This window comes from Myotis yumanensis, unplaced genomic scaffold, assembly GCF_028538775.1.
Source record: "Myotis yumanensis isolate MYYU_CA2020_CCGP unplaced genomic scaffold, mMyoYum1.0.hap1 SCAF_17, whole genome shotgun sequence".
Taxonomy (NCBI): domain Eukaryota; kingdom Metazoa; phylum Chordata; class Mammalia; order Chiroptera; family Vespertilionidae; genus Myotis; species Myotis yumanensis.
In genome coordinates this window covers 32,922,878-32,947,815 of record NW_027223768.1, presented here as the reverse complement: position 1 = coordinate 32,947,815, position 24,938 = coordinate 32,922,878, and the positions used below count along the sequence as shown (strand labels likewise).

Below are 24,938 nucleotides of genomic sequence, written 5' to 3'. Positions count from 1 at the left end.
GTTATATAAATAGAATGCTTCAAAAAATGGCAAGATCTGGAACTTGGGTTTTGTGCTGGATAAATGGCAACTTCCAAAAAACAGAGAGTGTTAGCATCATAAGAGGTTTGTGTGCATTTTCAATTTTGCCAAGAGAAGTCTTCCCTCTTTGTCTTCCCAGAATCCTACCATAGTTAGACCTTGAGCAGAAGTGTTGGGGTATTTGATTCCATCATGAAAATCCTTTGCAACTTGGACATGACTAAGGATAGCTTCTTTTTAAAAATGCTTCTCTAAATCTTGATGTTTCAGGTTTTTAAATTACCCTTCACCTGCTTCTTTCATTGGCTCCTTTTTTTAAAAAAAAAAAGAAATGTTTTTATTGATTTCAGAGAGAGGAAGGACGAGGAAGAGATAGAAACATTAATGATGAGAGAGAATCATCAATAGGCTGCTTCCTGCACACCCCCTACTGGGGTTCGAGCCTACAACCTGGGCACATGCCCTGACCTGGAATCGAACCCTGACCTCCTGGTTTGTGGGTTGACGCTCAACCACTGAGACATTCCGGCTGGGCCATTGACTCCTATCTTGATTTGGGTTGCCCCAGAAACAAATTTGAGTGCTCGTGGTCATTAGGGGAGACTTCTCTGTAAATGTTAATACTGGCAAAAATAGTTTATAATGTAGTAAACACAGACATAGAATATTAAAATGAGGAAAAGAACTGCAAACAGGTTTGCCATGAAAAAAAAAAAAAAAGATGCTACGTGAAGAAGAAACTGTGTGATGTATTATTATTACATGTTGAAACTGGGAAACTGACTTCTGACGCAGTAGAAACGTCTTCACTTTCCAAACAGATTTAAGTGAAGAACAATGGGAGACGCGTGACAAACTTTACTGACGATTGAATGAATTGTTAACAGTTGAAGAAATTAATGTTAAAGGCACAAGGAGGGAGTGATGCCATGTGGAGTAATTCAGAATGAAAGCAATCGAAAGGATAAATAAACAACAACAATACCTTTTACTGAGGCCTACACCAGAGCCTCTGAGGGTGATTTTGCAGTTTGCTCTGCCCAGAGCTGAAGTAGCTAAAATAGAGTCCAGTTCAAGTCCAGCTCCCCAGCACAGGGTTCCTTCTGCCTGAAGGGGGCCCTGTTCTAGAGGCTATGCCTAGGGGTACAAAGTATGTCAAGAAATCTTCATTACTGCTGTTAAGCTTGCAAAATCACCAGCCAAAAAAGCAGTAATAGCTTGTAAAACAAAAAATCCCTGGAGGAAAAACTGCATGTCTACTCACTCTGAGCAAGTTCACATATTATTACTTATTCCACTTCTTATACAAGCTGTTTCAGAGAAGTTAATTTTTAGATGTATGACTTACAAATACTGGGGAATTCTTATCTGTAATTTATGATATTAAAAGATAAACGGTTATTAACAGGAACAGAGAATATGTTTAGATGCAGTGGTTCATTCATAGTTTCATACATTATTGAACTTTGATGCATGAACTGCTTTCTTAAACTTCCGAAGGAAGGAAACTTTTATTTGCTATATATTACAATGGAACATGAAATAGTTATTAATTATCACTTAAAATCATATGTTCGCTGGCAAGAGTTACAGACTTTCTGGGAGCTTTACAGTTTGGGAGATAATAGATTGTCTAAGTTTCTTATCTGCTGTCACTGTTGATTTTGTATATCTTTGTTCCCTATTAATTGGAATCAATAGTGAGATTGTATATGCACATGAAAGTTATAGACCCTTAATGAACTTTGCCCTTTTCATTTACTTGTGATATTTGCAGATATTAGCTATCATTGATCTACTTCTACCGAATATATATATAAATAGCCCAATCTCAAATTGTGTGGTGTTGCCCAATGATCTAGAAAGTTTAAAGAGGGATCTTTGGAAATGCTTATAAAATAAAGTTTTTATTATATGTATTGCTGGTGGGTTTTTTACTGCTTTTGATTTTAGAGAAATTGCTTTTATTTTAAGCTTTAAATCCTATGTCTTCATAGTGAGCAAAGTGATTTGGAGCTTTTATAGAGCTGTTAAAATTGTTTTAATAAGCTTATTAATTTTTTATGCATATCATTAGTATTATCATGAGCAAGTTGACTTTTTCACTGGATTAGGTGTATTATTTGTCATATGAATTACATATTTTACAGCTTGTAGATTTTAATGAAATTCAAAACTACTTCACTTGATTATTCTTCGTTTTGTTTCTAATGTTGAGAATAATTCTTTCAAATTCCTCTTAATACAAAAACTGAATTTCAACTTGTGAAAATTTACTCTTGGAGATAAATAATGATGGAAGAAGGACTTGACTTTGGGTGATGAATGCATGATGCAATATACAGATGATGTGTTATATAGAGTTGCACACTGGAAACCTGTATAATTTTATTAACCAAGGTCACACCAATAAATTCAATAAAAATTTTAAAAAGAAAACATAAATAAAATTGTATGAAATAGAGTAACAAAAAAAAAATAACATGCTCTTGGTCTTTAAAAATGCCTTTTAAAAAATCTCACTTTTGCCAATCTGGATGTGGCTCAGCGGTTGAGTATTGACCCAGGAACCAAGTGGTCATCAGTTTGATTCTGCCTGGTTTTGAGTTAAATCCCCATTGGGGGACCTATAGGAAACAGCCTAATTCTCTCTCATCATTTATGTTTCTATCTCTCTCACTTCCTCTATGAAATCAATATATATATATATTTAAATATATATATTTAAAAAAATATCACTTTATTCTTCTTTGTGTGTGTGTATGTATATATATATATATTTATACATATATATATATACATAGAATCACATATATATATTTTAATTATAATCTGTATAATTTGGCACTGTCTTTCCTCAATCTTCAAATTTTCAGTGAAAAGCTTTTTAAAAAAATACTTGATTGATGATTAAATTAGGGAAAGTGCTTTCTTTTTAATGAAATTGTGTTTCAAGTGTTTGGAATTTAATTTAATGTCATTAGTGAATTAGTTTGTTAACATTCTCTTAACAGTGAACTGTCGGCAAGGAAGATGAGCTACAGGACTTCTTCATGTGTCAAGGAGGAACAGGAATAAAGACAGAGTCATGACTGATCCTTATCTTCTTGAAACCAAAGATCTTTGTTTAAAATTTGGATAAACCCAAGGAAGAAATAAAGGAGCCACTAAGAAAGGGTCGAGAAGTCTGGAAGGAGAGTGAAGAGATACCCTCTTCCACTACTTACTGGCTCCTCACTGCTCTTCTTAAACAGGCCACCGCGGGAGGCAAAGACGGGATGCCACAGATGACAGCAGTCAGTCTCATTCCCAGTGGTGGTCAGGGGGGCATTCTGAGTATTCTGCGCCTCTGAAAACTGTAAGTTTTCAAACACAGACTCTGAAATAGGTTCAAGGCAGTAAAATATGACATGCAAATCCATGAGTTTTGTAGGAAGGTAGGTCCAAATGGCAGCAAAACCTCTTTTGCCCTGACTTCAAAGGAAGAAAATAGAAATGCTGATGAAATGTCTGTGAAAAGCTAGGTAGCCTGGAAAGCCCCTGTTAACGTCCCCCTCCCCTAGCCTCCTGACCACCCCACACCATTGTCACCACTAGCACCACCACCTGGTCTCAAGGTTCAGCATTGCAACCCGATATTTGACCATTTTCCTGGACAATTCATTCATTAACATTACGTGATAGAACTATACTGAGGTAATTTGCAATACAGGGTGCTGGTTTTAAACTGGTCACTCACTGAAATAATCAATTGCTTTAGGAGTGGGGGAAATTGTCCTAGACAGGATCTAGCCACAGATTCCGCTAGATCTGATATTACATTAATTCTGCTTTCCAAGAGGGAACAACATTGCTTCTTATGTGACCTCTGAATAAACTTCTTTCACTATTGAGGACACCACATTCCACTCCCCAAAGCCAATATGGAAATCCCCCAGAGAGAGCAGTTCCTCTTCTGCTTTTTAAATGAACCAGATTTTCCCCAGTAAATCTCTAGGAATTGATTTTCCTTTAAAAAAAAAAAAAAAAACCACACAGATATTTTATTGTATTCAAGAGACCTACATTCCAGTTAATTTAATTAGATAGTATAAACATTGAAGCTGTTTTAACTCCATATTAATGTCATGACAGGATTAGTGTCATGACAGATTTCCTAAAACACTATTTGAGTTGGGACAAATTAAGTCTCGTGGAGAATGATTTTCTTCTCTGGTAGCTATCTGGGGGCTCTCTACCATGCCCAGACACTCACTGTACATGTGTGTTCTCGGCAATATGCCAGGAAGTTCAGGTCCCATACCCTGGGACCACCCAAAACCATGTGTTAGCATATGTGTTAGCCCCATTTGTACAATAGCAATCGTCGTACAGTGTGCTAGCGCAAGGATCCCATCCATAACCTAGGGTTGCTTTCCTCCATAGTGCAGATTAGCGATTCCAAAACTTTCTGTGTATTCTAGGATTAAGCAAACAAGTTCATACATTGTAGATAATGGGAACTAGGTATCTCACTGTGGGAGAAGGGAGTTGCAAAGATGGAAAGAGGGAAGTTTATGTTATCTATGGTAATGGACTTGAATGTGAAGAATTGATATGAAATGCATGACTTAGATATAAATCTATAATAATAAAAGGGTAATATGCTAATTAGACTGGACGGCAGAACGACCTTCCGGATGACCTTCCAGACAAAGCCAGGGCTGCAAGGGCCGAGGCAAGCCACTGTGGCTGCGAGGGCCGAGCCCCTTGCATGAATTTCATGCACCGTGCCTCTACTATAGATATAAAAAAGATTTAAATAGATATAGAATAGGTAAACATACCTATTTCCCAGAACTGCTTTCTCAGAGGGGGTAGAAGCAATGATACTCCAATAGCAATAAGCACACTTAGCATCAAGATCTTGGTTTTCAAATACTATTCTTTGCTAAAAGAAACCAGCCTTCTTTGGAGAAATGGCAAGTTCCATTCTGTCTATGGAAAAATGCAAGGTGAGTCTGGGACAAGTTGTGTTGCCAGAAAGAAAAGCTCAAAGAATGAGGGGGTACTGGTCAATATGACATAGGAGCTAATTTGAGGGATCCCAATGGCAAAAGTGGGGGCAAGCTGAGCACCAAAATAAATAATGATAGTAATAAATTATGAGCCATTGAATAAAGACTATATTGATATATTGAGTCCATGTTGATATAGATAAATGAATGAATAAATAAATGGGAGCACTAGCCAGTTTTGCTCAGTGGTTAGAGTGTCAGCCCACAGACTGAAGGGTCCCAGGTTCGGTTCCAGTCAAGGGCATGTACCTCAGTTGCAGGATCAAACCTCACAAAGTTGTCCTTGATAATTGAAAGAGATAGAGATTTCTGGACAAGCAAAAGCTGAAGTAATTCATCACCACAAGACCAGTCTTACAAAAAAATGTTAAAGGAACTTCTTTTTTTAAAAAATATATTTTATTGATTTTTTTATAGAGAGGAAGGGAGAGGGATAGAGAGTTAGAAACATCAATCAGCTGCCTCCTGCACACCCCCAACTGGGGATGTGCTGGCAACCAAGGTATATGCCCTTGACCGGAATCGAACCTGGGAACTTTGAGTCTGCAGGCCGACACTCTATCCACTGAGCCAAACTGGTTAGGGCAAAGGAACTTCTTTAAGTTCAAGTAAAAGGGTGCAAATTAGTAACAGGAGAACATATGAAAGTATAATCTCACTGGTAAAAATAAACATATAGTTAAATTCAGAATACTCTAATATTGTAATGGTGGTGGGTAAATCACATTTAAAGAAAATTCCATAGAGCAGCAGCAAAATAGATATTTTTTTTCAAGTGCACATAATACATCCTCTAGTATATGTTAGGCCACAAAACAAGTATTAACAAATTTAATAAAACTGAAACCATTTCAAGCATCTTTTCTGACCACAATGGTATGAACTAGAAAATAATTACATGAAGAAAAACTGAAAATTTCTTAGATATGTAGAGATTAAACAACATGCCACTGAACCATCAGTGGATCAAACATATCAAAATAAAAATAAATCTGGAGACAAGTGAAAATGGAAATACCACACACCAAAACTTATAGAATGCAGCTAAAGCAATTCTGAGAGGCAAGTTCATAGCAATAAATACCTACATCAGGAAAAAAAATCTCAGTCAAACTTTATACCTCAAGGAACTAGAAAAAGAAGAAAGCCCAAAGTTAGAATAATGAAGGAAATAAGAGAAATTAGAACAGAAATATAGGCTAAAAAGACAATAGAAAAGATCAGTGAAACTAAGAGATGTTTTTTTCAAAAGATAAACAAATTACAAATCTTAGCTAGATTTACCAAGAAATAAAAGACTCAAATAAATAAAATTACAGATAAGTTGTAAAGGAGACATTACAACTTATACCAAATAAATACAAAGGATCATGAGAGACTACTATGAATAATTATATACCAACAAATTGGGCAACCTACATGTGGACTCTAACAAACAACCTATATGTGGACTCTAACAAACCTGAACACATAGAAACAGAGAGCAGGTTGGAGGTTGCCAGAGGTGGGAGCCAAGGAGTGGGGTGAATGGATCAAGGTGGTCAAAAGGAACAAATTCCCGGTTGACAATAAATAAGTTCTGGAGATATAATGTACAGCACGTTGACTGTATTTAACAATACTGTATTGTATATTTGAAAGTTACTAACAGAATAGATCTTAAAAGTTCTCATCATAAGAAAAAAAAGTAATGGTAGTTAACTAAACTTACTGTGGTAATCATTTCACAATATATACATATATCAAATCATGATGTTGTATACCTTAAACGAATACAATATTATATGTCAACTAGAGGCTCGGTGCATGAAATTCATGCACAGGAGGGGGGCGCAGGGGGGGGGGGGAGGTCCCTCAGCCCAGCCTGCACCCTCTCCAATCTGGGACCCCTCAGGGGATGTTTGACTGTCGGTTTAGGCCCGATCCCTAAACCGGCAGTCAGACATCCCTCTTGCAATCCAGGACCACTGGCTTCTAATTGCTCACTTGCTTGCCAGCCTGATTGCTCCTAACTGCCCTCCCCTGCAGGCCTGGTTGCCCCTAACTGCCGCTGCCTTGGCGCCCCCCATCATGGCTTTTCGTGGAAGGACATCTGGATGGATGTCAGGAAGACATCCCGTCTAATTAGCATATTTCCCTTTTATTAGTATAGATTATACAACAAGCTTTAAGGTAGAATTGCATTAGTAGAAATGAGACATTTCATTAAAAAATATATATTGGTTTGATATATATATTGTCAAATCCACTTGTTTATGACAAAAATCAAGTCTTTAAGAATAGGATTGCTTGCCTAGCTGATTTGGCTCAGTGATTAGAGCTTCAGCCTGAGGACTGAAAGGTCCCAGGTTCGATTCTGGTCAAGGGCACATGCCTGGGTTGTGGGCTCGATCCCCAGTAGGACGCATGCAGGAGGCAGCCGAACAATGCTTCTGTCTCATCATTGATGTTTCTATCTCTCTCCCTCTCCCTTCCGCTCTGAAATCAATAAAAATCTATTTTAAAAAAGTTAAAGAATAAGATTGCTATAAAAGCCAAGTAAGGTGTGTCATGTGTTGTTCCTGATGAGGTCTGAGCAGCTCAGTTGCTAAGCGACTTCGCTGGGTTCTTATCAAATAAAATCCGTAGAGAAGCAACTACATCCACCATGCATTTAGGCTATAAAGACCGAAAGTTGGGGAGGACAGAGTGCTTCTGGGGTAGGCGACAGAGAGGGTCAGCGGCTGGGAGGCAGGGAAGATGCAGGAATGCCCAGTGCCTGGAAGCACTGGAGGGTCTGGGATATGCAAATCTGCTGGGGGCGGGGTCAGGCCCTGCGCTCTGAGTGGTCAGGTCTGCAGGGAGGACAGGGGTGCGGTTCCAGGATCCCCTTCCTGTGAGGCTCCTCCTCCTCCCCTTAACCCCTCCTGTCCATTTGGATGAAGCGGATGGGAAGCAGGTACACAATGCCTAGGTGGGACGCCCCTCAGTCCCGGATCTCTCCAGGGCGGGGGAGGGGTGTTTGTATTGGTTTATTTGATTCTTCTTACACGTTGAAGGGCGTGGCAGGGGAGTGTCTGCCAGACATGGTTTCCTTCTGCTTGCTCGCCCGAGCTGCCCCCCTGATGCCTTTTCCCTTCCTTCCCCGCTGCCCCGAGCTAATGCGCATGAGATCGACAGGGATGAAACTGGGGCCCGGTTGTACTGCGTGGAGATTGCCCTCCATAGGAACCTGCCTGATCCAGGGAGGGTTGGGGTCATTCACTGCCGGAAAGGCTCGGTTTAAACCAAGCCGCCGCTTGTCACCACTTAGATAGGCGCCAGCTAAGCCATTTGGGGAGGGTTTATCATCCCTTCTGGCTGTTTCCTTGGAAACCACAAACTCAAGATAGAAGGGGGGGACGGGGGGGGGGGGCACGGGCTTCTCAGTGCCGGCTCTCCTCAGTCAGCTGCTGAATTTACTTGAAGGATGTAGAATAAGTTTTAAACGATACTAAAGTGTGTACAATTAGGTCGAAGCACTATGCAATTGTTTCCTATTAATTTGTACGATTGAGGGTCCTGAGTGTTTGAGGATGTCAGCTCTCACAGAGCATAGTGATTTTAACTATTGAATTAAAGCAAAGGCTCCAGGGACTCTTTTGGCTGGGTGGCCCCTGGGCCAGGCGGCATGGCAGGCCTGTGCACGCCTCCGTCAGTGGCCGCTTCTGCCTGGGCCTGCTCACCACCCCCAGCTGGGTGGCCTCCGGGCTGGGTGGCGCTGCGCCTGACCAGTCCGGGCTAATTAGCATACCCCTTGATTATTATGTAGGATGATCTATAATAGTAAAGGCGTAATATGCTAATTAGACCAGATGTTCTTCCGGATGACCTTCCAGAGGAAGCTGGGGCTGCGAGGGAAGCCCGGGTCCTGGGTGCCTACTGGCAGCTGGAGGGAAGTCCGGGTCCCAGGTGCCAGAGGAAAGCCAGTGCCGGCAGTCGGGGGGAAGGAAGGCCTACTCTTGCCCAAAGTTCGTGCATCAGGTCTCTAGCATCGCAATAACACTTGGAAATATAGGAATAAAAATAAATGTCAGTTACCACCATAAAAAATGTTAATCTCATTCAAAAGCGCTCTTACAGACTCAGAATAATGTTTGACCATTATCTGGGTTCATAAAATTAACCATCATGGTATCCAATAGGATATCATGAAAATAACATACTGTAACTTCGGAGGATAGATTTTAAAAGACACGTTGGCTTCTGCCTTACTCTCTTACTATGGGAGAAGAAACCAGAACCAGTCACCATGTTGAAAGGATACTCAAAGAGTCCTATGATAAGGTAAGAATATGGGGTCTCCAGCCAAAAGCCATGTGAGTGAGGATTAAGCCATCTTAAATGAGGATCATCTAGTCCCAGTGGGGCCTTCAGATGACTGCACTTCTAGCCAATGTGTTGACTGCAACCTCATGAGAAATTCCAAACCAGAACTACCTCCCTAAGCTGCTCTCAAATTCCTGACAGAGAAACTGTGTGAGATAATAAATGTTTATTCTTGCTTTAAATCAATATGTTTAGCGTAATTTGTTACTATGCAATAGATAACTAATTTAAAAGTCATTCTACTGCTGAGTGGCATGACTCAGTGGTTGAGCATTGACCTATGAACCAGGAGGTCACGGTTCGATTCCCAGTCAGGGCACATGCCCTGGTTGCAGGCTTGATCCCCAGGGTGGGGCATGCAGGAGGTAGCCGATCAATGATTATCTCTAATCCTTGATGTTTCTATCTCTCTCTTCCTCTTCCTTCTTCTCTGAAACCAATAAAACAAATTTTAAAAAAGTCATTCTACTAAAGTAATTGATGTGTACTCTTCAAAAATGTCAAGGTCATGAAAGACACACACACAATACAAACCCTGAAGACATTTTTCAGATTAACTGAGAAAAAAACATACATAACAGTCAAATGAAATGTGTGATCTTAGAACAATCCTGGACTAGAAAAAAAAGTGTGTGTGTGTGTGTGTGTGTGTGTGTGTGTGTATTTGCTAAAATAAACATCATCAAGGCAATTGGAGAAATTTTGAGTACTTTCTGTTGCTTACGTAATAGTATTGTATCAATATTAATTTTCTGGTTTTGCTCATTGCATTGTAGTTATGTAAGAGAAGGTTCTCATTTTTAGGAAATACACACTGAAGTATTGAGAGCAGGGGTGTCATGCCTGTAACTTATCTCAAATAGTTCCAAAGTAACAATTATATGTGCAAGTATCTCTCTCTCTCTCTCTTTCTCTCTCTCTCTCTCTCTCTCTCTATATATATATATGGGCCCAGTGCACAGGATTCATGTCATGCATGGGGCCGGGGGGGGGAGGGGGTGTCCCTCAGTCCAGCCTGCACCCTCTCACAATCCGGGACATCTCTCTCATAATCGGGACTGCTGGCTCCTAACTGCTCACCTGCCTGCCTGCCTGATCGCCCCTAACCACTCACCTGCCTGCCTGATTGGCCCCTGCCACTGCGGCTTCATCCAAAAGGTCGTTTGGCTATCCGGTCTAATTGGCATATTACACTTTTATTATTATAGATATTATAGATATATATTCATATATATATAAATATCCATATATATAACTCTATATCTATATCTATTATTCTATATCTATTCTATATCCATCCATCCATCCATCCAAAGTGAAAGAGAATGATAAAGAAAACAGTGGAATGTTAACATTTGGAAAATTATATACATATTTTATATATATAAATGCTTTGTACCATTCTTGCAAGTTTTCTGTAGAAATTATTTCAAAATTAAAAGGACATAATAGTAGATGTTGCTGCTGTCCATAAGTTTCCTAAATAAACTGTTGTTTCAACAGTTAGAATTATTAAAAACTTTTGAAATGAATTTCGTGGGTCCAAGCCAAAAATAAAAAAATAATAATAAATGAAAGGGAAGGGAAGGGAAGGGAAGGGGAATGGAAGGGGAAAGGGAAGGGCAGGGGAAAGGTGGATTAGATAATTGTAGATGAGGATGATTGCTATTTCGTGAAACCTTTGTTTCAGTTCTCCAAAGGGGCAAAAGTGGATGCCCTGAGTTGCACAAAAAGTTGGAAAGCCACTGCACTGAGGGGTGGATTTGAGCTAAGGACTGACGTCCCAGTTCCTCCTCCTGCCCGCCCCGCCGGCACGGGCGTCCCGCCCCCGGGCAGCCCGCAGGTGTGCGCGCAGAGCTAGCACGTGGTGTCAGACTCTATTTAAGAGCCCACCTTCCCTCGCTTGCAGCTGCCGCCGGTTCCAGCCCTGCCCTCCCGGAGCTGCCAGAGGCTCGCGGGTCCCGGACACATCCCGCCGCCGGGGCTGCCACCGGGGCATGGGTGCCGCGGGCCTGCTCTGGGTTTCCTTGGCTCTCATCACGCCGGGGGTGCTCGGTGAGCTGGGAGGGGGAGCACGGAGGTCGGGACGCGACTGTCTGGGTCAGGGGAGGTCTCTGCGCCGCCATGCAAAACAGAGTCCAAAGCGAGAAGGCGGGGGCAGTGCCAGACGCTTGCCTGCCTCCTGCTCGCTCTGGGGGGACCCCCGGGATCTCTTGGTCCTGAAGGTGCTCACTCTAGGTCCCCGGGGCTGGGACCACCGGACCTGGAGGCTGCACTGCAGAGGGGCAGAGTGGGCACTGTGTGATCTACCTGGGGGGGCGGTGGCGTGCACTCGGGGTGCCTCTGGCTCCCCCCGCGCCTGTCTCAGCAGGTGCTTCTCGCTCTCAGACCGGAGGTCCCAGGGGCCACGCCGCACGCTCCACGCTCCACTGGGCGCGGGAGTTTCTGCAGCCGCTAAATGCGCTCCTGCCCAGTAAAAGCAGCAGGTCCTCCCGTTGCCTTCCCTGAGTAACAATAACGCCTAGCGCCCAGGCATGGTTCCCACCGTGTATTTATTTATTTTTGACTTGTAACATTGGTAATGAGAGCCTAGCCTTTAAACTCCTGGAGTTACTTAGGAAACGTGAGACATGAATTCAAGGCTAGTTGTCCTGATGCTATTTACCTTCTGTCATGGTGAGGGTGCCCGGTGATCTCATTGAATTTTATTGGTACCACTTCCAACCCTCAAGAGGGGCCTAATTTAAAGAGATGTTTTACTTTTTTTTTTTAAGATTAGAGTCTCCTGGAGAGAAGATAGGTCTAACTACCTCCAGGGTACCGTGAATGCCTAGTTTATTGAGACATTCATTGTAGGCAGACCTCAATAACTGGGTGACTTTGGGCAAGTCGTGTAGCTCCCTGATCCTCAGTTTTCTCATCTGTGAAATGATGCCAGTGATAAAACGGACTTCCGGAACGGCCCTGAGTAGCAGGTGAAATTGGCAAATGAGAGTGAGGTGTTAGCTGTTACTACTAAATATCAGTAATAAGGCTGCACTGCATGAACCGTTCTTATGGAGCCAGCGTTTAAGCTTAGCCACCTCTAGCTTGTTAATAGAACCACAGAAATTGGTTCTATTACAACAGATTTTGTCTGCTTCCTGAATTTAACTTTCTCCTGACCATCAGCTCCCTTTGAATGCACCTTCAGAACTTTCCCTAACCTCTCTCTGAGGCACAGTTGCAGACCTGACTTCTCAGCAGCATGGCATTCCCATTTCTAAGTTTCAAAGTGGTTATTATCAATTGAAAATCGAATTCTTCCCTAGCCCTGCCAATTCATCCTTTCTTCCAAGTAGGCCAGAGCATCCCCTCCCAGTACCAGAGTAGGACCCTCCTATCGCTCAACTCCAGACACAACCTCCTCTCTTACAGGCCACTCTGATCTCAGTCCTTAATTTTTCCAATAGTGAAAGTCAGAATTTTGAAACTATATATATATAATCGTTATTCCACTTCTTTGCTCAAAAATCTAAAAGGATTTCCTGCTGCCTGTGGGATTAAAAAAAAATTGAATGTCTTCAGCCTTTCAGGTCATTTGTAATTGGATCTCATCTAAGCATGACCCTCCAAATTCCTCATTCTTCCAATCATGAATGTACCATTGATGGTCTCTGCTGACTGTTGTTTCATGGTTCTTCGTTCATGCTTTGCTCATACCCCCATCCAGACTCCTGCTCCTACTGTGTTCCCTCCTAGACTATCCCTTGACTCCTGGCCAGTTCTTGCCCTTGCACATGCTTAAGAGACTCTCAAGGTGCCTTTTTAAAATGCAGGGTTCTCGGTTCCACCTCACCCCCCAGAGATTCATAGGTTTGGGTTGTGGCCCAGGAAGCAGAGGTTTAACAAGCTCTCTGGAAAATTCTGAGACAGGTGTCTATAGGGCACACGGCTGTGAGCAGTTCAATGGGCAGCAAATTTCCTTCTTAGAGTCTTGCTCCACTTCTTTCTTTTGTCTATTTGCATACACTGATTCACATTTCCTTTACTGTTTCTATTTCACTCTTGCCAAAATTCTCAACTAGGCATTTTCTTGTTTTCTAATCATCTACCTTCATCAGAGATCAGATCCTTTTTCTCTGTTGATTAAAACCTTCCCAGGGCTTCCCATCACATTAGAACAAAATCAATGCCCTTTATCCTTGACTCCAGGCCTCTGCCTCTCTCTCTGAAATTCTCTGTCCTGTCCCCTCACTTCCTCTGCCCCAGCCACATTGACTTTCTTTCCATTCCTTGCATACATTCAGCGTTTGTTTAGCCTTTGCACTAGGTGTTCCCTCTGTTGAGATGCTATTCCTACAGATCGTCTTGACTGTCTCCTTCTGGACACTCAGGTCTCAGCTTCACCTTGACACTTCTCTGACTCTCACCTGAAGCAGTCCTCTCCCAGGTCACTCTGGGTCACATAACCACGTTCTACTTCCCAAAGAGCCCCTATCATCATAGGAAACATTCTTGTTTACTTATTTACTTGTTTGGGGCTTGTTCCCTCGCTGGAATACAGGTTCCAGTGGAGCAAGACCTTTACCTGTTTCATTACCCAAAGAATTCTAGAATGAGCATGTAACTAGGAGTTCAATAAGATTGCTCTTTTCAGAAGCATCGAACAGACTGTCAAACTTCAGCGGGAAGGTAGGGGAGGCTTGGGCCGGGGGGCAGTAAGAGATCAACCAAATGACTTGTATGCATGCATATAAGCATAACCAATAGACACAGACACTAGTGGGGCGGGGCGGGGGGGTTAGGGCAATGCTGGAGGAAGGTGTGGTGGGGAAGGCCGGGGGGAGGTCAATAGGGGAAAAAGGAGAGAGATGTTCTACTAGTTGTAGTACTGTAAGCAGAAAGAAAGAAGGAAAGAAAGAGAGAGAGAGAAAGAAAGAATGAAAGGAAGAAAGAAAGAAAGAAAGAAAAGTGAGTTCTTTTCTTCCTGTAACAATGGAAAAGGTATTCTTTCTGCTGACAGTCAACTCCTCTTCCTGTGTTCATGATCACCTTCCATCCCCTCTCGCCTTTGGAAGGACTTTACTTCTGCAGATGTCCCTGACTTGCATCATTGCATTTATACCACTTGTTGGCTCAAGCCCATCAGCAGTTAAACCTGCCCTAGGACATCTTCTGTTTTGGGAAGGGGACTTCTCATGACACTGTGGAGCTGCATTTTTCTGCCCTTCTTCTCATCATTCTCAGCAGAACTCATTGACTACTTGCTCACATGACGTTATCTCCTTAACCCACTCCAGACAGGCTTCTTCCCCCCAATCTCCAAAAGCTGCTCCCAGCAAAGTTACTACTGCCCAATGCTGGCAAATCCAGTGGTCATATTTCTATTCTTGTCTTTCTCAGTCTTTTAGCAAAAGCTGAATACTTCCAGCCCCTTAAACAGCCCCATTCCCGTTTTCCAAGGCAAGACACTGCGTTTTCTGTACCTCCCTGGCTGCTCTTGTTCCTTTTTGCTCTATCTCTAAATATTCCAGGGTCTGGAGGCTCAATGCTTTTTTCTTCCTGAGAGATCTCATCCAGTCTCATGGTTTTAAATACTATTTATATATTAATGACTCATTATCTATAGTCCTGACCTATCTCCTGAGTGGCAAATTTGTACATCCAACTACCTACCTGGCATCTCCATCTGGAGACCTAGTAAGTATGTTAAATATACCAAATCTAAAGTGGAATCAATTTTGTTCCTACAGTACCCTAACACACACACACACACACACACACGCGCGCACCCCAAAAGCAAAAAAATTGGTTCTTTCCCATCTTAGTACATGGTATTACCATCAACCCAGTAGCTCAAGTGAAAAGCCTGGAAGTTATTATTAAATCCTCTCATTTTCTTGTGTAACAAAAAGTCTTAATTCTATTTTTTAAATACATGCCGAGTTTCATCCACTTCTCACTATCTCTCTGTGGTGTAAGCCTCACTTTTCTGTCTGAACTACTATCACAGCCTCCAGACTGCGCTCTTCGCTCCTGAAAGTAAAAGTTCAGTCCATTCTCCACCCAATTGCCAGACTAATCTTTTTAAAAAGTAAATCAGACCACATGACTCTCCTGTTTGAACTCTCTAAAGATTCGACTCAGGATAACATCCAGACATCTTCCTGTGGCCTGAAGAGCCCCGTGATCCATCCTTTCAGAGCCTTCCCACTGGATCTCATGCCACTCTGTTCTGATCATTGCATTCCAGCCACACTTGCCCTTTATCTATCTTTTTGTAAAATATATTTTATGGATTTTTAAAAATATATTTTATATTTTTTACAGAGAGGAAGGGAGAGGGACAGAGAGTTAGAAACATCAGAGAGATCAGCTGCCTCCTGCACCCCCGCCTCCCCCCACTGGGGATGCGCCTGAAACCAAGGTACATGCCCTTGACTGGAATCGAACCTGGGACCCTTCAGTCTGCAGGCCGACGCTCTGTCCACTGAGCCAAACCGGTTAGGGCTTTATTGATTTTTTTTTTTTTTACAGAGACGAAGGGAAAGGGATAGAGAGTTAGAAACATCGATGAGAGAGAAACATCGATCAGCTACTTCCTGCACACTCCCTACTGGGGATGTGCCCACAACCAAGGTACATGCCCTTGACCGGAATCAAACCTGGGACACTTCAGTCTGCAGGCCAGCGCTCTATCCACTGAGCGAAACTAGTCAGGGCATCCTTTTGTCCATCCTAAAGTGTAGCAAATCCATCCCTGCTGTAGGCCTCTGTCTTAAAATGTGGTTGTTCATTGATGCATCTCCTGTGCTGAGGACAGTGCCTTGGTTAATATTCATAACCGTCATTCAAAAATGATCAAGTAGCCAGTGTAAAGGCATTTGACTATGATAATTCGCAATGATAATTTCTCCTACCTGTTTTCCGACTGAATTTTTGGTTTTATTTTTATTATCTTCTACAGTTATTCTCCATTAATTTCAAATGGATTTCTAAGCCATTCTAGGTAAATCCCCTTGGATCCAAATAAAAAGTTCAATGTATCTTGGTTCTGTAGAAACTGTTTTGCCTCGTTAGTTTTCACCATGGTTTAAGGGATGGCTATGTCAATGTCTTGCCACTATCTTCTATTTTAGGTCCAGTCATGAGGGACTTTGATTTTTATTCTGGGTTTTAGGAAGATACCTGCAGAATTAAGAAAATTTGTATTACTTAATGATTCATTGACTAACCTTCCCTTTTCTGGTATGGAACAGAACATGATTGCTGGAAATTCTGTCTCTGATTGGGGATTTTGGCAGTTTCATGACTAATGAGAGCTAGTGTCTGCCAAAAGAGAAAGAGTCCCCAATTGTCCTAATTGGGATAAAAATTTCCCACATTTCCCACTATTTTCCAACTGGGAAGTGTTATTCTAATCTCCTTTCACTCCAGAAGGTCAGGCTATAAAGCACCTTTCTGCTTTTAATACTTCAAAACCTTACACCATATCGTTGCTGCTGATTAAATCGTGTGGACTTACATTGGCTTTCCAACTGGTAGCGAGTTATTTGGTATTGTCCTTATTTAAACTGGATAATTGCAGGTTAAATCACTTGCTTGGAGTCCATTGGCACAAATAATGTCATGGTCATGAAGTAGGCCAAACCCTGTCTTTTCCTAGAAAGTCTTGCTGTTTGGCACAGGCCTGCACTCGGAAACATTTGTAGGTGTTAATAGAGGAAACTAAAGCAACTCAGGGAAGAAACAGAAGGAGACCTACAGTGAGGTCTGGGTCCCAACAACGATGGCTCTTCTTAACCCAGGCTCTCTGACTTCTCCCACGGGAGTGTTGGGCTGCAAAAAGGCTGGGTCTGGCTACAGCCTTGGGAGCTCTGTTGGCCTTTGTGTCAGTCCATAATTTTTCCTTGACTTTCGCCTGTATCTGTCTCAGACTCATTTGAAAAAAAAAATAATTAATAAATTTCATGTTCAAATATACTGCCATTCTGGAGTTAAAAGTTTTCCAGGCAAATCCTCAAGTATGTGGGTATCACAGATTCTTAATCTATCTCCTAGGATAAAATTTGCTTTGTCATTAATATTATTATTATTTAACTAACAGGAACTGACTTGAAATGACTAGTTCCTTTTATCTAGTACCGTTCAGGAAGAAATTACTAAGCTCTCTTAGAGAGCATGTTATTCCACTAGGCTAATGGAATACAATCATAAAGAATAATAAACATTTTTTATTGGTAGGACCTAAAGTTTTAATCTCTAAGATAGTAATATGAATTCATTAAAGCAATGTTAGAGAATCAAACATGTGCTTAGCATATAAGGTCTCTGATGTACTTGAGTTTCCGTTGCTATCCTGGAAAACTTTATTTGTAAGGTTTTTGTTTTTATTTATGGGGTTGAAAGAATATAAAACTACTCCAGGGTATCTATGGAATTTTATTAAAAAAAATGATTTTCTCCATCTCTTCCTAAAATCTCTAAAGTCTAGCCTAAAATATCTTTGAACTTCTGAGCTTATTTCTTTGTATATGCACCCCTAACTGCAAGATATGTTGTTGTTTTGTGCCAGAAATTTTTGGCCCATTTTTGGTTTACTTTCTAAAGATTAAAGTCGTCAGTGTATTGGTGGCAAAGCAGAAGCAGAGTGCAAGTTTTAGCCTCTCTTACTTTGACATTCCTGTGGTTTTGTCTCTAGGTCAGTGTAAGTTCCTGCCAAGCTATCCTAATGCTAAGCCTAAAGTTAGGAGTGAGCGGTCTGAGTTTGCTGTTGGGACACGTTTGCAATATGAATGCCTTCCTGGGTATATAAAAAAGTCGTTCTTTACCACCTGTCTAGAGACCTCCCAGTGGTCAGATCCTCAGCAAAACTGTGAACGTGAGTATTCTCTAAAAGAGGCATCTTTGGGTCTATTAGTGAATCTCTGTGAGCTAACCTGTTATTTTTCACAGAAAATAACCAGCGAATTAGTAAGTCCTCTTAATGAAGAGGATCCTGGGCTCTGCATGTTTTCTTTTACTCCTAAGGGCATCGAGTGTTGAGGTTAAATTATCACAGCGGGCCAACCCTGCTTACCTGTAATCTCCATGAACTTGCTCTATGCTCGCTGTACTGTGTTTGAGTGAGTTATAAGTTAGTATGCAAGGAATATTAGTTTCACTTCATTCTTACCCCATTTATTCAAGAGATATTTTTGAGTAACTAAAAGGTATGAAGCTATAGGAGAGAACCAGCCCTATCACTTAGGTCTACTATTCCTTTCCTGTGAAGAATTCCTTTACTAATTGTAAAGACTGACTTTAAACAAACACTATACTATGATGTAATTTCACTCATTCATAGAAATAAATTTATATGGGATCATAAAGAAGTAAATAAGAAATGCTGTCTAGATGAATTAGGGAAATTCAGGCATTACAGGTTGAGGAAACAGCATATGCGAAAGCACCAATATGTGAATGAACATGATATCTGTGGAAAATAGAAAAATTCAGGTGGTTGCAGTACGAGGTGTGTGGTGAGGAATAGTAGTTGATTAAATGGATTGGAGCTTAACTGTGACAGTCCATGATTTTTTTTTTCCCGATCAACAATGGTAAGACATTGTAAGTTTTTAAATGTAGGTAGTGGCATGACCGCATTTGTGCTTCTGAAAGATCATGTGTGCAGTGGTAGATGTGCATAGAAGATGGAGACCAAGAGCCACCAGAGTTAGAAAGGGAAATATTGTTACTCAATAATCCAATGAGAGATTAAAGCAGCAATAACACAGCTGGTTTTGGAGAGTTTTGGAACTCAGTCACTAAAATTTGGTGACCAAATGAATGAAGGACAGGGGATAAAGAATGAGTTACAGAAAGGAAATGGTGACTGTACGTGTGCTTTTTTTAAGCCACAAGGCTTGGTAAATGATGCCATCACCTGACAGAATATAAAAAGGGGAAAGAGAGATTATAATTATGGTTGACCACAAATTATGTTTGCATGCACACTCAAAATATAGACTATGTGCTTTAAACAAATACGGTTCTGGAGTTGACTATTCCCTTGGGAGATAGAAATTTTGTAAATGTCAAAAATGTCTTTGAATAAATAAGCTAGTCAGCAAGCCCAGTCAGGTTGGGATTTAATATAAAACACAAAAGGTCCCTCAAATTCCAGTCCCAAATCCTGTTGTTTTGTTTTCCCCTGTAGGTAAATCATGTGTGAGTCCTGGAGAACTCCTCTATGGCTCTGTCCACACACCCATGGGTATCGTGTTTGAGTCAACAATTACATTTTCTTGTAATGAAGGGTGAGTTGGCAGGAGAGATCTCCAGGGCACAGGGGTATTACAGCAGCCTTCCAAGAGAGATCTGAGTGATACCTCCTACTCTTCAAAATAGATAAGCAAAAAAAAGAATCACCTACCTGAACTGCTCTGTAGACTACCTTTCAGGATTATCCACTGGAGAGGATCCCTAGAAAACAAAAAGGCACTTGGGCTACTCCCCCATCTTCCCTCTTCCAATTTTAAATCTCTAGCTTTAAACTTTTCTTTGGCTTTAGATTCTTTAGCCTTTGGTATGAGTCCTTAGTCTATTACTGCTATTTGTCATACACGGTTTTCCATATTTTTGCCATTCTTTCAGTGGACAAAGAACTAAGCTTTCCTAAAATGTACATGTAGCGGGGAGATGATCACTCATCTCTTTGTCTTTAGATATCGACTCATTGGTGAATCATCTGCTACATGTGTTATCTTACACGGCAATGTTTTAATCTGGAATAGGGACATGCCTGTTTGTGAATGTGAGTAAAATGATCCCTGTATTGCACCCTATGTAATTCTGCTTATATCCTTCCAGAGGGAAATTAGGCATCTACATATCAAAATGAGTACCCAGGAAAGTTATAGTTGGTTTGGGAAGTTCTGGGCACAGAAGTGTGGTTTGTTTACATTCTTCTACTCCCTCCTATTCCTACCGCACTTTCCCTTGATGATAAGTTATTTTATAGTGAGTAAGGGTTTAAATCTAAAATATGCTATGAGATTACAGACTGCCAAGTTTATACCATGCACAATGTAGGTCATCCCAGGTGCCTCCTACAACAGTTTATCTGTATTCTGGGGATGGGCTCTACTGACCAGATCATAGGTTCGTGTGTGTGTGTGTGTGTGTGTGTGTGTGTGTGTGTGTGTTTTGTGTGGGTTTTTTTTTTTTGAGGTTTCATCAGGGAAGATTCATGCATCTTCCTACCCTGCTCCTCCTATTTATAACCATCTTTGAGATAAGAAAACATAATTTCAATAAAATGGGTTAATTGTAGATTGAATTAGAGTTCATTTTGCAAGACTGAAGACAAAATTCCTAGAAGATATAACATTAAAATGTTTTCTTTCTTTTCCCACCTAACCCCAAAAAGCTATTCCTTGTAAGTCACCCCCAACCATCTCCAATGGGACATTTGATGGCAGCAGTACAGATAACTTTTACTATGGAATGGTGGTGACTTATAGGTGCCATGTTGGACCAAATGGGAAAAAGCTCTTTGACCTCGTGGGTGAGAAGTCAATATCTTGCACCAGCAAAGACAATCAAGTTGGCACCTGGAGCGGCCCTCCTCCTCGGTGTATTAAGTTAGTCAAATGCCCATTTCCAAAAGTTGAAAATGGAATTATGGAATCTGGATTTAGTCGTTCATTTTCCTTAAATGATACTGTGATGTTTAAGTGTAAGCCTGGCTTTACCATGAAAGGCAGCAACAAGGCATGGTGCCAACCAAACAATAAATGGGATCCTCCACTGCCGCATTGCCTGAAGGGTGAGTTGGGCTGAAAATTCGGTCATCTATAAGTGAAATGAGACCTTTGATTGAATAGATAGCATGGTGCCTATGAGAAGAGGAGGAGAAAGATAGTAGAGGTGGTTGGGTATCCTTGTTAAAGAATTTGAAAGTAACATCTTAATGTTGAAGAGGTAGGAAATTTACCATATTTTGGAATAGTGCAGGGGAATTTAGATGCTTAAAGGAGGAAAAACAGGAGAGAGAGCAGAGCCAAGGATCAGAGATTTTTCTAAAACATTATTACATTTTATTTAAATTGGGATAAATAAATTCTCAATCTTATTGGCCATGAGGTTGGGGGAAGTTTGCTAATGTCAGTATTTGATTCAAAAGACTGTAGACATTATACGTGCTCATGTTGAATAATGTAGCCTTTATGCAGTGAGGTTAGAATTAAGATCGAGTCTCTTCCCTCATTCTTCCTTTCTCCCCTACTCTTTCTGAGAAATGTCTAACTTACATAAAAAGGCAACATTTAGAGCCCCTCCTACATGACTCAGAACCTTCATCATTTTGGTTTGGGGAGCAGGAAGATTCAGGTCGATTTTGGTAGTGATTACGTATTACCAAAGTTTGAACCCCTTGACTACAATATTAGTGAGAGGATAACCAGGTCATTTTAGTTCAATGAAGTGGAAAATAATGAGTGGATGTAATGTTTCCTGGTACAGATCCAAAGAGACAAAGCAGGTAGTGGTATAGTTCATCATGCCTAAAAACAGTAATGCATGTTGGCCCCCTCCACCTCACCAAAGGCATCTCTGCTTTACATTGAGAAGGGGTGACAGGACCATCTTCATCCCACCCCTACCGACCCCAAGTTGGCTTAGGTTGTAGAAAAGGAAGTTCTTATTTGAGAAATAAAAAGCCTCTGGTCCTGCTCTTTTCTCAGGGTGTCTACCACCTCCACATATCCACCACGGTACTTATAACAAAATGGATAAGGAATTCTTTGAAACTGAAGAGAAAGTGTCCTACAGCTGTGAGCCTGGCTACGCTCTCATTGGCACTAACCCTATATGGTGTACATCCTTGGGAACCTGGAGCCATACAGCCCCCAATTGTGAAGGTGCTTAAAGCTCTATTCCATCTTAAGGGAACTCAACTGTTAACTGACTCTTAGTGTGCTAGCCTTGTCTCTTTTTTTTCCCCCCTAGTGAAATCATGTGGTGCCATCCCCAACCAACTTCTCAATGGCCAGGTGGTGGCTCCTCCCAATCTCCAGCTTGGGGCAGAGGTTTCTTTTGTTTGTGATGAGGGGTGAGTGTGAGGTGACAGGGCCTGAACTGAGACCATGACTCATAGCTAAGCATTGCAAAATGTAATTTGTAAAGACAGTTACGGTTCCCCCCCTCCCCCCATCTTAGCCTTTTTCCCTTTTATAATTAAGAATTCTCATTCTCTTATTAACCAAACCCTACTGGTTTTCTTCAAGTGTATGTATTGTGCATGGCCAGCCCAAACTGGGAGTTACCCACTTATCAATTGAAAAAGCAAAGTTTGGGGTCACAATTTAAGGCGCCTCTTTTGGCGATGAATAGATAACAGGGGTTTAGTAAGAGGGGCTCTTTGGGTGAACTTAGGGAACAAGATTTTTGATGTCTTCTTTACTTTGAACATGAGGTTGTTTTCATTCTACATGGTCAAGAGAATCTTGACATTTGGGTACCAGAGAGAAAAGGGAGAATTTTTTTTTTAAAAAATATGTGATTGTTAGGATATTTTTCCCTGTGTTTTCACCTGGTCTGAAGTCTTCACCTGGTCTGATGTTGGACTTTTTCCTTAATGCTGGACTTTTTTCCTTAATCCTTAAATGCTGAAAAAAAATAGAGCTAATTTATACCACTTACTTGAGAGAAGTGATTAAGTCCATGCAACTGAGAACTGGTTTGTTCTGATGATGATTTGCTGCCCCTTATTGTTTAAGGTACCGTTTAAATGGCAAATCTTCTAGTCAGTGTGTCTCTGAAGGAATGAGAGTACTCTGGAATAATAAGTTTCCTGTCTGTGAACGTGAGTAGAAGCAAAAATAAGTACGAATCTTGCCTCTTGAATTTTGGTGTGTTCTCGTGCATTTATCTCTTATAACATCTTATCCATATGTGTACTTTGAACATGTACATGCCACTCTTTGGTATGTTCTACCATGCAGGCCAAAACTGAATTTATTCAGTTGACTTCATATTGAGTCTTCTATTTATATTAAGGTAAAGGCTCTTATCCCACTGGAACCGAGCAGCACTGCTGTGCTGAAATGGTGTGGTGTGTGTTCCTATCCTAGTACCTCTCCTGATGAGAAGCTCTTGGAGCTAAATGGAAATCAACCAGCCGTTCTGGAGGTTGGCGCTTTTCCCTTTTTTCTGAGACTCACTCAGGAAAGGTGTGCATCTACCAACACAGCTATAAATAATTAACAATATGACAAGTATCTTAAAAATATGAGGTCATTCTTCCAAACTCTTGATCACTTCCTGTGGCTTTTTCAAAGGGATTCAGCATCAAAGGGTGACAAATGACTGTAGTGAGGCTGCAGTCCCTTTCGTAGAAGAGAAGAATGTGCTTTCACCACTTGTAGCCCCCACTGTGCGTTTGAAATAGACATCCGATAATTTGTACATTTCAGGTACTGTTCTTGTTCCTTTCAGGTACTTGCATCCCTCTGGGTTCTCATTTCAACCTTATGAAGTAGCTTAATTTATACAATAGACTGGGAAACTGAGGCTTAGAGAGGGTAAGACTTGCCTAAGGTCACTCAGCTATTCAATCACAGTGGGAATTTGAGACCAGGTCTGAGTCCATATTTCATTAGTCCATGGTACCTCCCCACATGTGATTAGCATGTTATTAACATATTATTTTCACAACTGTTTGCCTTTAGTTTTATTAAAAATGATTAGACTCAGAATTATTTAATAAATTCTCTTTCATTGTCATTGTTCGATCAAGATGGTACTTTTAAGTCCTATATTGATTTGTTTGCTGAGCAGCAAAAGAAAGGTAAGAATTTAGGAGCTTGGGGATAAGTAGGGACTCTGAGTCCCTAAGAAATAAATTATACAGATTTCTAAGTCTGTTTCTGATAAGGTGACATAAACTATATTTGGAGCTCTAATCTACATCTGAATCTTTTTCTTGTCATAATCATTATCACCACATATTTCCTTTTCTATTTTTCAGGGATTTTTTGTGATCCTCCTCCTCCTATCCAAAATGGTTGGAATAGTTATACTTCTGGCTCCATATCTCTTAACACTTTGGTGAGGTACACTTGTCCCCCTAGCTACCGCATCATTGGAGAAAAGAATCTCTTTTGTATAAGTAAAGACCAAGTGAAAGGAATCTGGGATAAACCTGCTCCTACATGTGAATATTACAACAGAAGATCTACTTGCTCTGAGCCTGTAGTACCAGGGGGACACAAAGAGAAAAGATCTAGACCACCATACAGACATGGTGATTCTGTGACCTTTACCTGTGATGCCAACTTCACCATGAAAGGAAACAAGACCGTTTGGTGCCAAGCAAATAGAAGGTGGGGGCCGACACCACTACCAACCTGTGAGAGTGGTGAGTAAGAGAGAAACTCAACCTGAATCGGGAGGGTGTATCCTTACATTTCTCTGCAGATAACGTTTTGTATCATTGTGAACAAAGAACAGTGTCGATGTGTAAAGGGTAGGGGTGAAGGGGGAAGCATG

At 41.1% G+C, this 24,938-nt stretch overlaps 1 protein-coding gene across 5 annotated transcripts in view; it reads left to right on the top strand.

The window, feature by feature from the left end:
• The first annotated feature begins 11,348 nt into the window (after positions 1-11,348).
• Positions 11,349-24,938, top strand: part of CR2 (complement C3d receptor 2) — a 31,665-nt gene continuing 18,075 nt past the window's right edge. For 2 of the 5 annotated variants that reach the window (XM_070396651.1, XM_070396650.1), the window contains exons 1-9: positions 11,349-11,480; positions 18,109-18,288; positions 19,606-19,705; positions 20,114-20,202; positions 20,818-21,216; positions 22,133-22,309; positions 22,398-22,500; positions 23,168-23,253; positions 24,418-24,807. In XM_070396651.1, coding sequence (XP_070252752.1) covers positions 11,423-11,480; positions 18,109-18,288; positions 19,606-19,705; positions 20,114-20,202; positions 20,818-21,216; positions 22,133-22,309; positions 22,398-22,500; positions 23,168-23,253; positions 24,418-24,807 — 1,582 coding nt within the window. In that variant the 5' untranslated portion in view covers positions 11,349-11,422. The remainder of the gene's footprint in view (positions 11,481-18,108; positions 18,289-19,605; positions 19,706-20,113; positions 20,203-20,817; positions 21,217-22,132; positions 22,310-22,397; positions 22,501-23,167; positions 23,254-24,417; positions 24,808-24,938) is intronic. The other 3 variants (XM_070396653.1, XM_070396652.1, XM_070396654.1) reach the window with 3 other exon arrangements.